Genomic DNA, 16085 nt, shown 5'->3' on the forward strand with positions numbered 1-16085 from the left:
TTTGTGTTTTCAAACATATTTTATAATTAATATTTAAACTGTTTAAAAAAAAAGTAATTAATTAAAACTGATTATGCTTACTTCGTGGAAATGTATCTGGCACTGAAGTACACTATCTATTGCCAAATCATTTTTTTTTCTATTTTGTTTTTATTTTGCTGGTTATTTCTTCCTTATGTAATTATTTATTTTTATTATGTCACTGATTTATATGTAGGCATTGTTTTCAAGTTCCTTTATTATTATTTTAAAAAAAAATTACGACCATTAATTAATTTTATTATCATCTTAAAGTGGAAATACATAAATTAATCAGTAATTAATCTACTTCAGGAAAATAAAAGTAATCATGTAAAGGAATAAGTAATTTTTTCATTGATCAACATATGGGGGTTGATAGGAAACCAAACATGACTAATTTTTTTTTATTGGATTTACTGAGAGGTGATACCTTCAGTGGGAGTTTGGTTCGCAGTTCACTTAGATACTTCTGATGGAACACACTTCCAGAAATTGGCAAAGTTGTTCTTATAAGATTCTATTACCATTTCACTTTCATTTCCTGAGAAAAAGCATTCTTTGTTACTACAATAATTTTAAGTTTGTTAATGCAAAATCATTGATCAACAACATGCTGCTCCCATCCTGGGTAAAAATGCTTAATCTAAGGGATTGTGGCATGTGGCTACCTGGATTTTGTTTTGTCTGGGATTGTTTGTCTTATATTGTCGTTTATTATGGTTACTTTTCCTTTCTCACCACCTATCCCTTTTCCTCAACCTGACCTCTTTTTTTTATTATTTATTGTTTGGGTGTTGGTCTGACCTTGCTAGGTCCATAAAAGGATGCTACAGAGCAACTGAATCTTTGGTGTATTCTGGCTGGTAGAAATCTGTTGACCCTGGTTGGTGGTACTGGGGGACCCTGTTTCCTATCTTGTAGCTGCTGCATTTTCCTTGTAGCTGAATGCCTGCCTGGCAAATCTGCAACTCCAGATCCCTCCTAAAATATAAATATCTGAGAAATACTTAGATGAATTAAAATTAAGTTAAATCTGTCGTTTGAAGCTTTTTAATTCTGATAATACTATGACAGTTATAATAAGAGTTACTATATTTTGATCAGAAATAAAACATTTCATTTTTAAATTTTTTTCAATTCAAAATGTATAAAATGGGTGGTTTTATCATGTACGAAGTAGTTTTCCATTTCATGTTTAAAAATTGAAATAGAAAATGGTTTATAATTGTGCCTTGTAGTTCTATCTAATTTGCTCACCTGTTGATCTAAGGACAATCCACTACTACATTCTAATTATAGAATGAAATGTTTAATTATTTGTAATTAGCTTAAATTTACCCATAGGGTTATATAACATAATTGTATTATTAGCAGCTGAGAAGAGGTTTGTTGTATTATAAGTAAAGAGGGAGATGTTTTTTGTTTGGGAAAGTGAATTTAAGGGAAAGTACTTCAGCCATTAGACTGAATGGGCAGCTGCTGGATAGGAAAAGTCACTGAGATAGTCCATGGACACTCCTTCTACCAGATAACACCAACAATGCCCTTGCTCTGTGATCAGTGTTTCAACATCCTCTGCACTAAAGCATCTGTAGGATCAGCCCTACATTTTCAGAACTAATTTTGGGGAAGAAAAATCAAAAACAATAAAAAGGGGTGCGTGTTGAGAAAATACTATCCAACCATTTTGGGGTTGGATAGTATTTTCTCAATACCACCCACCCTTTTTATCCTGACTGGGATTCAAACCTACCCAGGTTTGAACCCTGGTCAGGCATGGCATTTTCACACACTACAAAAATTATCATTCATCTCATCCTCTGAAGCAATACCTAACGGTGGTCCCAGAGGTTAGAAAAAAATCCATTGGGGGTAGGCCAGATAGATGACATCTTGCCCAGGACAATAAATTACCATCTACTATAAGCTACTATTTATCACAGCAACTTGTATATAGTTCTATTTAATTTTGATTAGGGAGTGAATAGTGTCACCATTTTATTAAGTGAAAAAATTTTTAAGCAATTTAATTATTTTTAAAAATTTTATCAACATTCTATAATTATAGATTTGTGTAAAGGTAATGTTGGTAGAAATAATATTAGCTTAAAATGTTTAAAAACTTTGGGAGAACTTTTTTTTTTTACTGATTTGTTTCCAACAGTTGGAAATTGTTGGAAACAACAATGTAATGTTTGTAATGTTTTTTCTCTTGCTGAGAGAATATTGGTTAAAATACAAAAAGACCTAATAGAGAGTATCATTAGAATGTAAGAACACTAAAGCTATCCTTTATATTATTAATAATTATGGATATTGAAAGTTAAATTTAATTAAATAGTTTTAAAAAATGAATAGATTGTTAACAGATTGCAATATTACAAATTAAAAATAAATTTGGTGGATTAGTAACACTAAATACTTGAATAAAATCTCTCTAAAATTACCATTATAAACATTTGTGTACAATAATTTTTATAGAATTACAGTTTTACTTTAAAATGTTTATTGTATTTCATTTTAATCTAAACTGTTTAACATTTCTAAACTACTTAACATAAATTTATTAAACACAATGTTTAACATTATTATATTGTTTATGGTAAACATAATAATGTCAAACAACATATATAACATAAAAATTTAGCATACTAAACATTAAAAAGCAAATATTACATTACACATTTTTTTAAATTATTTGTAAGCGATTTAAAATTAGCATAGAACTGATTTTACTAAATACTACTATCAATCTGTCTCGCTAATCATCTAGTTGCTATTTTTCAATTTCCATATTTCACTAATGAGATTATTTATACTTGCTCTATCATATTTTATGTGCTGTATATTGGAGTAGCTAGTAATCAATGTATTAAATTCAAAATGTGGAGGCTGATCAGAATAGTCTGATAAAAATTGTAATTCAGGAGGTCAGTAGTGTGCAGGTGGATGTGATTGTGTTTGTTTTTTTTTTCATGCTAAGAAGAACCTCCTCATCATGCAATCTCATCATTATTATATTTAATTTTTTTTAAAATGTTATTGCTTAAATTGTTATTATTTATTAATAAGTTTTTAATTTTTGTTTTGCAGGTGAAGGGCTAAGGGCCGGCCGGCCATGCGCCCCGGACCGTTCCGACTTCTGCTGCTGCTATTTCCGCTCTTCGTCTGCCGGCAGCTTCTGGTCGTTGCGGTCCAAGAGACGACTTCAGATTATAATACTGCCACAGACATTTCTACCCTGACTGCTGCTTCAACAATTAAAACTGCTACCACTACTAATTCTTCTTCGACTTTAATTTCTTTTGTTCATACTAATAATCTTAATAACAGTTTTGGTGGAATGGATACTACTACTACTAGTGGAATGGAAACAACTTTTCCTACTACTACAGCGACACCACCAAAAAAGAACTTAACTGTTGGATACTTAACTGCAATAAAAGGTGAATTAAAGGATAAACAAGGATTGGCTATATCAGGAGCTTTAGGACTTGCATTAGAAGAGGTGAGTTAATTATTTTCCTTCTTTGTATCTGTTGCAGCTAGTGTATGTTTATATATTCTGCTTACATTTAAATTATTTTATGTAAAATTTATTATTTGTATGTTTTATTTATGTCTGATTTCTCAGAACTAAAGAATACCTGATGTGATTTTTATACAATTTTCAAGATGTAATTTGTAATGTTTTGCTTTAAATATTACAAAGCATTTATCTTTTATCTTTGTACTACACTTCTGTCTTGAAATATCATACTTTCTTTCAGGATGTATTAGAAGGAAACATTGTTACCAATGTTTAAGCTTACATATCTATCTAAGACTTTTAGAAAATTTTTCTTCAGAAATACTTCCTTATTTAATTTTGTTAATTAGGAAACATTTTGACAGAAGTTTTGCGGCTGTTATTGTTTAGATTAGATTTTATGTGAAATAAGAGTATCTTGGATAATAGTATATTATAACTATGAGCAACAGAATTTCATGTTTTTCCCAGTAGATACCTCATCTGCTAGTTTGACTTTTTGTAATTATTGGATAGATAACAGAGCTGTAATAAGAAAATGGCTGCCCACCTCGCTGCTAGAAGTTGTTAATGGCATAGGTGGAAAGAGGGAAAATTCCTACAGTTCTCATTCAAGGAAGAAGAAATTAAGGAAATGGAAATGAGTGAAGAGAAAGAAAATTATCAACTTATCGACGGACTACCCTTGATTAGTTTTCATTGAAGGAGTTATAACTTAACTTAAGATACTAGTTTTTGTTGGACAACTTTTTTTCTAAATATTTGTCTGGGCTTTTCCTTTGTTTTGCATTTTTTTTTCATTTTATTATATACAATTCCCAGTATTTGATGTTCTATTTAGTGATTGTACCATAAACTCAACTTTAAGAAAGTCATGTTCTGTGTAAGTACTTTTCTTATAAAATAATTAAAAATTTATAGGCAAAATACAACATTGTATTTATGAAAATTTAGAAATATATTTTTGATAAAAATTAATTGTATCAACTGAATTGGTAAGGTCATGTATTTTAAGTACAAGTCCATTATTTTATGTCTTCTGGCATTATGTTATTTGCTGATTGTATAACTGTCAGTAACAAGGAAAATTTATTTTTTTATTTTGCAAAAAAAAGAAGATATTTTAAATGTTTCATTAATTGAATAAAGTTGACTTATTTTGTTACTACATATTTTTAAATTAATTTGTTTTCCGTATTGAGTGGATAGTAAAAAGTATAGTGATTTATTTGTTATTGAGAATTGTTTGATCATTTACAGATTGTATCAATTTTTTACTTATTCATATCTTATTTTATGTAAAAATTTTTATTACAGTTTGACAAGTCATGTTTTATTTATTGTTTGTTTTGTGTGTGCGTGCGCATGCGTGTGTGTGTGCACTGAAATTTAGAAGTAAAGTGAAATTTATGAATGAGCCAAAAGTTTATTTAAAAGTAAAAAAACAATGTGTAGATAAATTGAATATTACTTGTAAGTAGACACATAATGCTGCCCTCTTTTTTAACAGAAAAGGAAAGTATGTTAATATAATTATTAAAACAAATGAACAATTTTTAATCCATTATTTAACACTTTGGGTGCCACCTATACAGGATGTAAAACGATTTTAATGGCCAATTTTTTCACAAAAAAAATGTATTAGTAATAACTGTCACTCATTTGAGTAAAAATACGTTTTTAGCGATTGTTTTTTTGTGTAGTGACGCATTGGCTTCATGCGGCCAGTAATGGTTAAAACCTTTTCCCATCACAATGATCCGCGGTTGATTAGCGCTCTGCGAAAATATGTTGGTATCTGATTGCCTCCCTTCATAGTCTTATGCTACCCTCTTGTGAAAAAAATTTCAAACAATTACAGTATATAAAGAGATTTAACAGATTCTGACAAAAAAACCAAACCAAGAGTTACTGCTCACCTTTGAGACGTGGAGTGAAGTGGTACAGAAAACTTGCTGTAGAATTGCTTCTTGGAACCAATGTAGTAAATGCGCTATACTTATACAATCAGCTTACAAATGGAAACATGCAAATCATCGCATTCAAAGAAGAATTAGTTGAAGAACTGACAGGAATCAACGTTAGTGCCGTTCCTCCTCCTCCGACACCAGCAGACCAACCTCACCGCCTTGTCGATGTTGTCAGACAAGGAAGAAGGCGATGTCATAAATGTTATGAAAAAAAGTCAAAGGCCGACGGCAGGAAGATTGCCATGCGAAAAACTACTCAAACCAAATATAAATGTGTGGTGTGTGAAAAACACTTTTGTTTGGACTGTTTTTTTGGTGTACATAAATATTTTGTCTGAAAAGTTAATTTTTTTTATTTTCAAGTTGAAATTTTATTATCTATATTTTATTTTCAAGCAGATTTTCTGCAGTTGCTTTTGTATAGTTTTTGTCAATAAAAATAACATCATATTGTAATACTGATATTCTGCATTATTTCATTACATTTATCATACAGTAATAGCCATGTGACACCAGTGTGGACTCGCTATCAACAGGCCAATAACAGTTTCATGACATACTGGCCATGCTCTTTCACTTGCCATGTCTTTTAATAGGAACTATGAAACCAAAGCAGAGTTACACAGCCATATAAGTAAACCTAACATGTGGTGACACATTCTACTCACTAGATCTGTAACTTCATTTACACTCATACATATCATCCTCATTCATCCTCTGAAGAATTATCTAAACGGTAGTTACCGGAGACTAAACAGTAAAGAAAGATCTGTGAATCCACGTTGGACTCATGTGGTACTCAAAGTATTAAAATGCAGTATACCTTTAATTTTAATATCATTTAAGCGGCACTATTTAGCATTCCTCTATTTATCACCTCTTAGCTATTGCTATGCAGTGGAAGGGGAATTCTGGTCAAAATTCTTAAAAATGTTTTCATTTTGTCTTCATATTTTTTGTTTACTGACATATCTAATTTAACTTTTTTCCATTAATAAAAACATCAATGCAAATAAAATTTCTCTTTTTCCAACTAACTAAATTTCTCAGTTGTGTTTTGTTCTTTCTTCAGTATTCCTGGAAGAGACTAGGACTGTTATCCCAATTTATTCTAAAGTGATCAATATTTTACAAAACACTGTGTTTTGGGTCTTGAAATTCTGCATTTCTCATTAATATTTCATTAATTTGAAATATTTTTAAATATTTTAAATTGAGATATATATATACAAGCTTATATCAAAACTCATAAACAGAAATTTTTTTGCAGTTAGGCCAAGTATGGACCACACAAATAGCATTCTTTCCCTGTGTTTGGTTGTTCTACCTTCCACCATTTCACTTTGGTATGATTTTTTCCTTTCTCACTGTTTCAAACTCAACTTCATGTATTTTTTGTCTTATAAATAGCTGTCTATCTTTCATTTCCTGTTCTTGGATTCCTAGGTTGTGTGATTTTTTCTTCATTTGTTGTAGGTACTCATTTTTGCAGAGTTTTATGAGTTCTTATTTTTTTGTTTAGTCTCTATTCATTCTGCTGTACACATGGTCCAGGAATCTCAGATTCCATCCTATTGCTTTTTCGATAACCTCTATTCTTCATTCAGTTTATGGTTTCAGTTTATCCTTCTGTTGTTTTCTTGGAGCCAAGGATTTTTTTTTGAGTGTTCTCTCTATTTTCTTTAATGATTCTAGGTTGGTAAGGTGTAACGTTTCATTCTGATAATATCAGTGGTTTCTCCAGTGCGGCATAATATCTTAGTTTGGTCCTTTTTGAGTGGCTCTTCTTATTCTAGATATCTTTGGTCAGGAAACATAATTTATCTCTTCTTTCTTCTATTACTGCTCTAACCATACTCCTGTATTTATTGTTTCCCTGGATATTTGAAACTAGACACCACTTTAAGATTTTTGTATTTTGTGTTAATATTCTTTTTGGGGTAGTTTTTGATGCTGGGCATATTTCCAATTTTCCAAAGGATATCCCTTAAATCTGCACTCTCAGCCACCTGTTTTAGATCCTCTACCCATTGAATCGCTTCTTCCTCTGTCTTTGCTAGCATTTGCAAAGGCCAGACATCTGACTTGGGTTTTCCTGTTTTTGTCCCTATCCTTAAAGTAAACAGAAGTCTATTTTTGTAATTCTATTTTAATTCTGTGTATACATGGAGGAAATAAAGATTAATGGAGAGACAGAATGGATGGGAAAGTAAGTAGGAGAGTCAGTGAGAATAACAGCTCAGACACTATAATTCAAAATAGGAAAACTAAATGGTTGGGACATATCATAACTGAAAATGTTTTGATTAAAACAGTGACAGAAGATTTGTTGAAGTACAGAGAAGAGAAGCCAGAAAAGGGTAAACTTTTTAGCAATCTAAACAGAAAACATTACAAATCTAAAATTATGATATATTAACCTTAATTATGTTGAACTATTATGAACCTAAAAGTTTATCCAGTCGTAGTGGAGAATGGAGATAAACATGATGTAGGGGTCTCAGAGCAGATAACCAATGATGGTGCTGATTATTATTTTAACTTTTATATTAGCAGTAAATTTTATTTAAGATGATCAGTCAAATATCAGATATTTTTCTTTATCTGTGAAAAAAGGCAGTGTTTTTTTAAAGAAAAATATATAATATAAACTGTAAATTACTAATATATGCCGGAGGTTTTTTAATTTATAGTCTTTATGGGGGTACAAGTTTCAGGTTATTTATGGCGGAAATCTTGTTTATGTCTTATTTTTCTGAGCTCAGAATTATTAAAAAAACCAACTTCAAAGGCCTTCAATTAATTTTTTTTAATGTAATCTAATTGTATAGAATGATATAAATAAATTTCTGTTGGAGTAAAAGATGTCCGTATTCCTCCAGTTTAATTTAAAAAAAAATTTTTAATGGAATGAAATGCAAAGGTGGCGGGAATTTCACAAATTCTCCCTTTGAATCGGAGAACCTGGACAGTGTCCCTTGCTGCTGTATGATTCTATAATCAGGCGTGTTTAAGGGTTTATTTTTTTAATGACGGGACTAATTTTTAATGTTTTATTATATTTTATGGACGGATTTATTAGCATTCCATATCCGTTTGTACCAGCGTTCCTGAACCCATTTCTGGGTCCGATCGCAGGAGGCTAGGCTTTTTTTAAAAACCTGTTCTCCTGACTTAATTCCCCTTCAGACCGTCCACTGAAGTCCTTTCGGTGCTAACGCTTCATAGGCTAGCCACAACGGGGCAATAACTGTTTGGAGAGAGCAATGCGCCCCCTTCTCCAGAAGGATTCGCAATTGCTGATTTGATTTCCTTTTAATAATGATGTATATTTGCTGTATAATGAATTTTTTTATGTAAACAATTTTTTGTTTTTTTTTAATTTTCGTTTACTTTTAAAATAATTATTATTTAATTCTGCTTTATCTCATTTCTTTTACACCATTTTTTAAAAATAAATTATTACCTTTTCAAATTTTTCTAAATCTCAGGTTGGATTACTTTTATAAATAAATCTTCTACTTATACAAATTGCTAGATTGGCTAACTACTGAGCCAATTTAGCTATTACAATATTAATAATGTTTACTTAATGTAATAGAATATTCATCTAGTTTTTAAAACCTAAACCGACAACGATTGTTAACGTCTATATGCCTACAAGCACCCATGATGATGATGAGGTAGAGTGTGTATACAAAGACATTGATGAAGCAATTAAACACATAAAAGGAGATGAGAATTTAATAATAGTTGGAGATTGGAATGCAAGCATTGGAAAAGGCAAGGAAGGAAATATAGTGGGTGAATACGGGCTGGGCAAAAGGAATGAAAGAGGGGACCGACTTATACAGTTTTGCACGAAGTATAATTTAGTAATTGCCAACACACAATTTAAAAATCATAATAGAAGAATATACACTTGGAAAAAGCCAGGCGATACTGCAAGGTATCAGATAGATTATATCATGGTTAAGCAAAGATTTAGAAATCAGCTCGTTGACTGCAAAACTTACTCTGGAGCAGACATTGATAGCGACCATAATTTGGTGATAATGAAATGTAGATTGGGGTTTAAAAACCTGAAGAAAAGGTGTCAGATGAATCGGTGGAATTTAGAGAAGCTTGAGGAAGAGGAGGTAAAGAAGATTTTTGAGGAGGACATCGCAAGAGGTCTGAGTAAAAAAGATAAGGTTGAAAATGTAGAAGAAGAATGGGAGAATGTTAAAAAGGAAATTCTTAAATCAGCAGAAGCAAACGTAGGCGGAAAAAAGAGAACTGGTAGAAAACCTAGGGTTTCAGACGATATATTGCAGCTGATGGATGAACGTAGAAAATATAAGAATGCTAGTGATGAAGAAAGTAAAAGGAACTATTGGCAATTAAGAAATGCTATAAACAGGAAGTGGAAACTGGCGAAAGAAGAGTGGATTAAAGAAAAGTTTCAGAAGTGGAAAGAGAAATGAACATTGGTAAAATAGATGGAGCATACAGGAAAGTTAAGGAAAATTTTGGGGTACATAAATTAAAATCCAATAACGTGTTAAACAAAGATGGTATACCAATATATAAAACGAAAGGTAAAGTCGATAGATGGGTGGAATATATTGAAGAGTTATACGGAGGAAATGAATTAGAAAATGGTGTTATAGAGGAAGAAGAGGAAGTTGAGGAGGATGAAATGGGAGAAACAATACTGAGATCTGAATTTAAGAGAGCATTAAAAGATTTAAATGGCAGAAAGGCTTCTGGAATAGACGGAATACCTGTAGAATTACTGAGCAGTGCAGGTGAGGAAGCAATTGATAGATTATACAAACTGGTGTGTAATATTTATGAAAAAGGGGAATTTCCGTCAGACTTCAAAAAAAAGTGTTATAGTCATGATACCAAAGAAAGCAGGGGAAGATAAATGTGAAGAATACAGAACAATTAGTTTAACTAGTCATGCATCAAAAATCTTAACTAGAATTCTATACAGAAGAATTGAGAGGAGAGTGGAAGAAGTGTTAGGAGAAGACCAATTTGGTTTCAGGAAAAGTATAGGGACAAGGGAAGCAATTTTAGGCCTCAGATTAATAGTAGAAGGAAGATTGAAGAAAAACAAACCAACATACTTGGTGTTTATAGACCTAGAAAAGGCATTCGATAACATAGACTGGAATAAAATGTTCAGCATTTTTAAAAAATTAGGGTTCAAATACAGAGATGGAAGAACAATTGCTAACATGTACAGTAACAATTGAAGAACATAAGAAAGAAGCCGTAATAAGAAAGGGAGTCTGACAAGGATGTTTCCTATCTCCATTACTTTTTTATCTTTACATGGAACTAGCAGTTAATGATGTTAAAGAACAATTTAGATTCGGAGTAACAGTACAAGGTGAAAAGATAAAGATGCTACGTTTTGCTGATGATATAGTAATTCTAGCCGAGAGTAAAAAGGATTTAGAAGAAACAATGAACGGCATAGATGAAGTCCTACGCAAGAACTATCGCATGAAAATAAACAAGAACAAAACAAAAGTAATGAAATGTAGTAGCAATAACAAAGATGGACCACTGAATGTGAAAATAGGAGGAGAAAAGATTATGGAGGTAGAAGAATTTTGTTATTTGGGAAGTGAAACTTGGACAATTGGAGTATCTGAGAAGAAAAGATTAGAAGCTTTTGAAATGTGGTGCTATAGGAGAATGTTAAAAATCAGATGGGTGGATAAAGTGAAGAGGGATTGCGGCAAATAGATGAAGAAAGAAGCATTTGGAAAAATATAGTTAAAAGAAGAGACAGACTTATAGGCCACATACTAAGGCATCCTGGAATAGTCGCTTTAATATTGGAAGGACAGGTAGAAGGAAAAAATTGAGCAGGCAGGTCACGTTTGGAATATGTAAAACAAATTGTTAGGGATGTAGGATGTAGAGGGTATACTGAAATGAAACGACTAGCACTAGATAGGGAATCTTGGAGAGCTGCATCAAACCAGTCAAATGACTGAAGACAACAAAAAAAAATCTAGTTTTAATAGTAAGGAACTCATCAGAATAGAATACAAATGAATTAAAAATCTTTTTATTTTTTAAATGATTTTTCATTTTTACAATGTTTAGTTCATTATTTGATAGTTTTTATGTTAACTTAGCACCATGTTTGAATGAGTCTCTCAAAATGTGTTTAAATTAAGTTGTTCAATGTGAGTAAATTCTTATATTTTTACTATTCAGTTTTTTTTTTATTATTAAGTTTTTTTAAATGTATATCCAGAGTTGCAACTTAGCCATAAAAGTCTTTGTCATGTTTATCCCATGGTAAATATTTGTTAACAATAAATCCAAGAAATTTAGAGAAAAAATTTTCATGTGATATATTGTCATTGATTTGCATATTCTTATTTATTCTTTTTCAGATTATGGTAGGTCATTAAACAGTTTTTTTTGCCTTCAGTAGTTTGACTGGTTTGCTGCAGTTCTCAAAGATTCCCAATCTAATGACAGTTGTTTCATTTCGGTATACCCCCTCATCACTAACAATTTGTTTTACATATTCCAAATGTACGCTGCCTGCACAATTTTTCCCATTTACCTGTCCCTCCAATATCAAAGCAACTATTCCAGGATGCCTTAAGATTTGGCCTATAAGTCTGTCTCTTCTTTTAGCTATATTTCTCCAAATGCTTCTTTCTTGATCAATATGCTGCAACACCTCTTCATTTGTCACTTTATTCACCCATCTAATTTTTAACATTCTTCTATAGTACCACATTTAAAAAGCTCCTAATCTTTTCTTCTCTGGTAATCCGATCATCCAACTTTCACTTCCATATAAAGCTACACTCCAAACATATACTTTCAGAATTGCTTTCCTGATGTTTAATTTAATTTTGATATAAAAAAAATTATATTTCTGATTGAAAGCTCATTTTGCCTGTGCTGTTCGGTATTTTATATTGCTCCTGCTTCGTCCATCTTTAGTAATTTTGCTTCCCAAATAACAAAATTCTTCTACCTCCATAGTCTTTTCTCATCTTATATTATTTTTGTATTCAGTGTTCCATTTACTTTATTTCTACTACATTCCATTACCTTCCTTTTGTTCTTGTTTATTTTCATGTGGTAGTTTTGTGGTCCTTTAACCTTCATCATCACTAGCATTCTTATACTTTCTATGCTTATCCATCAGCTGCAATATATCCTCTGATATCCAAGGTTTTCTACCAGTTCTCTTTGTTCTGCCTAAGTTCATTTCTGCTGATTTAAGAGTTTCCTTTTTAACATTCTCTCATTCTTCTTCCATATTTTCTACCTTATCTTTTTTACTCAGACCTCTGCAATGTCCTCCTCAAAAATCTTCTTTACCTCCTCTTCCTCAAGGTTCTCTAAATTCCATCTAATCATCTGACACTTTTTGTCAGGTTTCTAAACCCCAATCTACATTTCATTATCACTGAATTATGATTGCTGTCAATGTCTGCTTCTGGATATGCTTTGCAGTTGACGAGTTAATTTCTAAATCTTTAATTAACCATGATATAATCTATCTGATACCTTGCAGTATTCCATGTGTATATTCTTCTGTTATGATTTTAAATAATAAAACAATATTAAAAACAAAACAAACAGTAAAATTCAAAAAGAATAATTAGCCAGATTTATGGAAATCTAGCACTATTTAACTTTTGGGACCTACAGATGATTATTATAAAATGATTTTTTATCATATGATTAAAAATAATATTAAAATAAATATTTAATTCAGTGTTTTTCAACCTTTCACTATTTGCAATCCAGTTTTCAATCATAATTTTCATCGCCCCCCCCTACCTCTTGTACAATAACAATTTAAACAATAATAATGTATTTTGACGCTAAAGCTACACTGTGACTGTAATTACAAGCCTTAAAAATTACCAAGAATAAGTAAGTTTATTGATATTTGGCAACACCGATCTGCTGCATTGACAAAATCAGAATTGATCCCTCTGTATTGCTCTCTGTCTTACGTCCACCATATCGGACATTCTCACAGCTTCATGAGAAGTTCTAATTTGTCTTGAACATTCTGGAATGTCTGTATGATCGTCTGCGTAAATGTGTATAAATGCTGCATGTCGTTCAATTCCAGCCAGTCTCATACGCGTCGATCCTTCTATCACTATTGAATCTATTGTGAATGTATATGTTGTAATTTGCATATTAATTGCAATTCATGGTATTAAGTGTTCATGGCAGTCGATTTATATAGAATCATGGGTAAATTTTTAAGTAGGCGTAAGTGAGCATTAGATGATAGTGAAGTATCAACAAGTGCACAGATGAGCGTGGTTCTGAAAATAAAATCAAGAAAGTATTCTCAAGAATACTTAAATTTTGGGTTTATCACTACTGAAGTAAATGAAGAAGAAAGGCCCCTCTGTATGCGTTTGCTCAAAAATTTTGGCAGCAGATAGTATGAAACCTAATAAAGTTAAATGACATTGGAAACGCCTCATAGTGAGTTCGTTAACAAAAACCGAGAATTCTTCAAATTAAAACTAAAATCATATGAAAACCAAACATCTTTTTAAAAAAAAACTTTGTGAATGAAAAAGCTTTACTTGCCTTTTACAAAGTTTCATATAAAATAGCCAGATGAAAACGCCTCACACCATTGGTGAAGAGCTTATTTTGCCATCCCAACCCTGTAGGAGGAAGACACCCACCTTGTGACATTACTGGTCGCCACACCACCCCCTCCATTCCAAGCCCTGATGGGCTTTACTGGAGGTCATCTTTAGACCCTCTAACTGATTACATCTCATGTCATCAGCCAGGTCTTGGTCGGGATGCCACCGATGTAAATGCCTTGGCAGACATTTGCATCAGTAAAATACAAATCAAATTTCACTTATTTTGTCAGCTGCAGTTGAGATTGTAGAAACTATGTTTAGAGATAATTTTGCCAAACAATAGCAGTCCATACCTCTATCAAATGGTACTGTTGCCCATTGAATTGGTGATATAGCTGTATATAACCGGCATCAGCTTTTTGGGAAGTTGCGTGACAAATTGTTTTCAATTCCACTTGATGAGGCAACAGATAGCAGTAAAGAAGATGCTCATTTCATTGCCTATGCTCGATTTTGTGATGGTATGTCAGCAGTAGAAGAACTACTTTTCTATAAACCAATAGAACTCAAAACAATAGCACTCGGATAATTGATATTAATGAGGCAAACATAGAATGGAAAAATTGCGTCAGAATATGCACCGATGGTGCTCATTCAATTTCTGGAAGATTCCAAAGTTTACAAGTACTTGTGAAACAAAAATCTCCACTATGTGTCTGGACACATTGCATGATCCACAGAGAGCTCTGGCTTCCAAAGAAATGAGACCTGGTTTGAATATTGTGCTAACGATGGTTGTAACTGTAGTAAATTATATAAAAAAACAGGAAAATCAGGAATTGTTTAAAATTGTTAAAATCAGGAATTGTTTCAGCACTTTGTAAAGAAATGGGTGCAGTACATTCAGCATTACTATTTTATTGTGAGGCAAGATGGTTATCATGTGGGAAATGTTTGCAACTTGTTTATGAATTAAAAGAGTAAATTGCCATTTTTCTAGAAGAGGAAAACTGACCAGTAGTGGAGAAGTTTTAGGATGGTTTATTTGTGATGGAATTAGGCTACTTGGTCGACATATTCGAGAAATTGAATCTTCAACTCCAAGGAGCAAATACACATATGTTGGATACGAATGATAAAGTTAATGCTTTTTGTAGGAAATAGGAATTTTGGAGCAGAGATTTAAAGTAAAATCCTAGAAATGTTGGCAAATGTGGATGAATGTGTAAAAACTTACAAGGCTGAAGAACAACATGTGAAAGTTGTTTTTGTAACCATTGAAAATCATTTAGCGATGCTGGTAAAGAATTTTAAAAAGTATTTTCTTGCTGACTTCAACTTGGTAGCAAGTTATGAGTGGGTTAGGGATCCATTTAAAAATATTCCTGAAGGGCTCTCAACTGCCAAAGAAGAAATCTTCATAGACTCCATGGCAATTGGCGAAATCAGAAGACAATTTAGTAATACATCACTGTTTGAATTTTGGGCAAGGGAATTTTGGGCAAGGGGTAGATGATGAGTTTTCTGCACTGAAAACAAGGGAATTGTTTTATACTATTACCATTTTCAACATTCTATGTTTGTGAAAATGGATTTTCTGTGGTGGCTGCTTTAAAGACAAAACATAGATCTCAGCTAAATATAGAAAAAGAACTCATGAGTGTCTGTCTCTAATAACTTTGCTCTGCAAGGCAAGCCCAAGGGAACAATTATTAAACTTGTTTTTAATTCTGTATTGATAAGTTAATTATTAAATACGTTGTGCAGTACTAATACAATCTTATTTATAGGTGTATTATATCAGTATAAATATATATTTTATTATTTATTATGTCAGAATGTATTTTGTTTTGCTTTCCTTTCAGTAAAATAATAAATTTTTTTAATATTTTGTTTTCGATGTGCTCGCGCCCTTCATTTAGTTTTATCGCGGCACACCTAGGGGGGCGCATCCCACAG

The 16085-nt window shown here is 32.0% G+C and overlaps 1 protein-coding gene across 1 annotated transcript in view; it reads left to right on the plus strand.

The window, feature by feature from the left end:
- LOC142323730 (receptor-type guanylate cyclase Gyc76C-like) overlaps positions 1-16085 on the plus strand; it is a 142637-nt gene that overhangs the window by 13899 nt on the left and 112653 nt on the right. Inside the window, exon 2 of the mRNA XM_075363890.1 lies at positions 3115-3529. Within this exon, the coding sequence (XP_075220005.1) occupies positions 3140-3529 (390 nt within the window). The 5' untranslated portion in view covers positions 3115-3139. The remainder of the gene's footprint in view (positions 1-3114; positions 3530-16085) is intronic.

The sequence above is a fragment of the Lycorma delicatula genome, chromosome 4, assembly GCF_047948215.1.
Source record: "Lycorma delicatula isolate Av1 chromosome 4, ASM4794821v1, whole genome shotgun sequence".
In the NCBI taxonomy this organism is placed as follows: domain Eukaryota; kingdom Metazoa; phylum Arthropoda; class Insecta; order Hemiptera; family Fulgoridae; genus Lycorma; species Lycorma delicatula.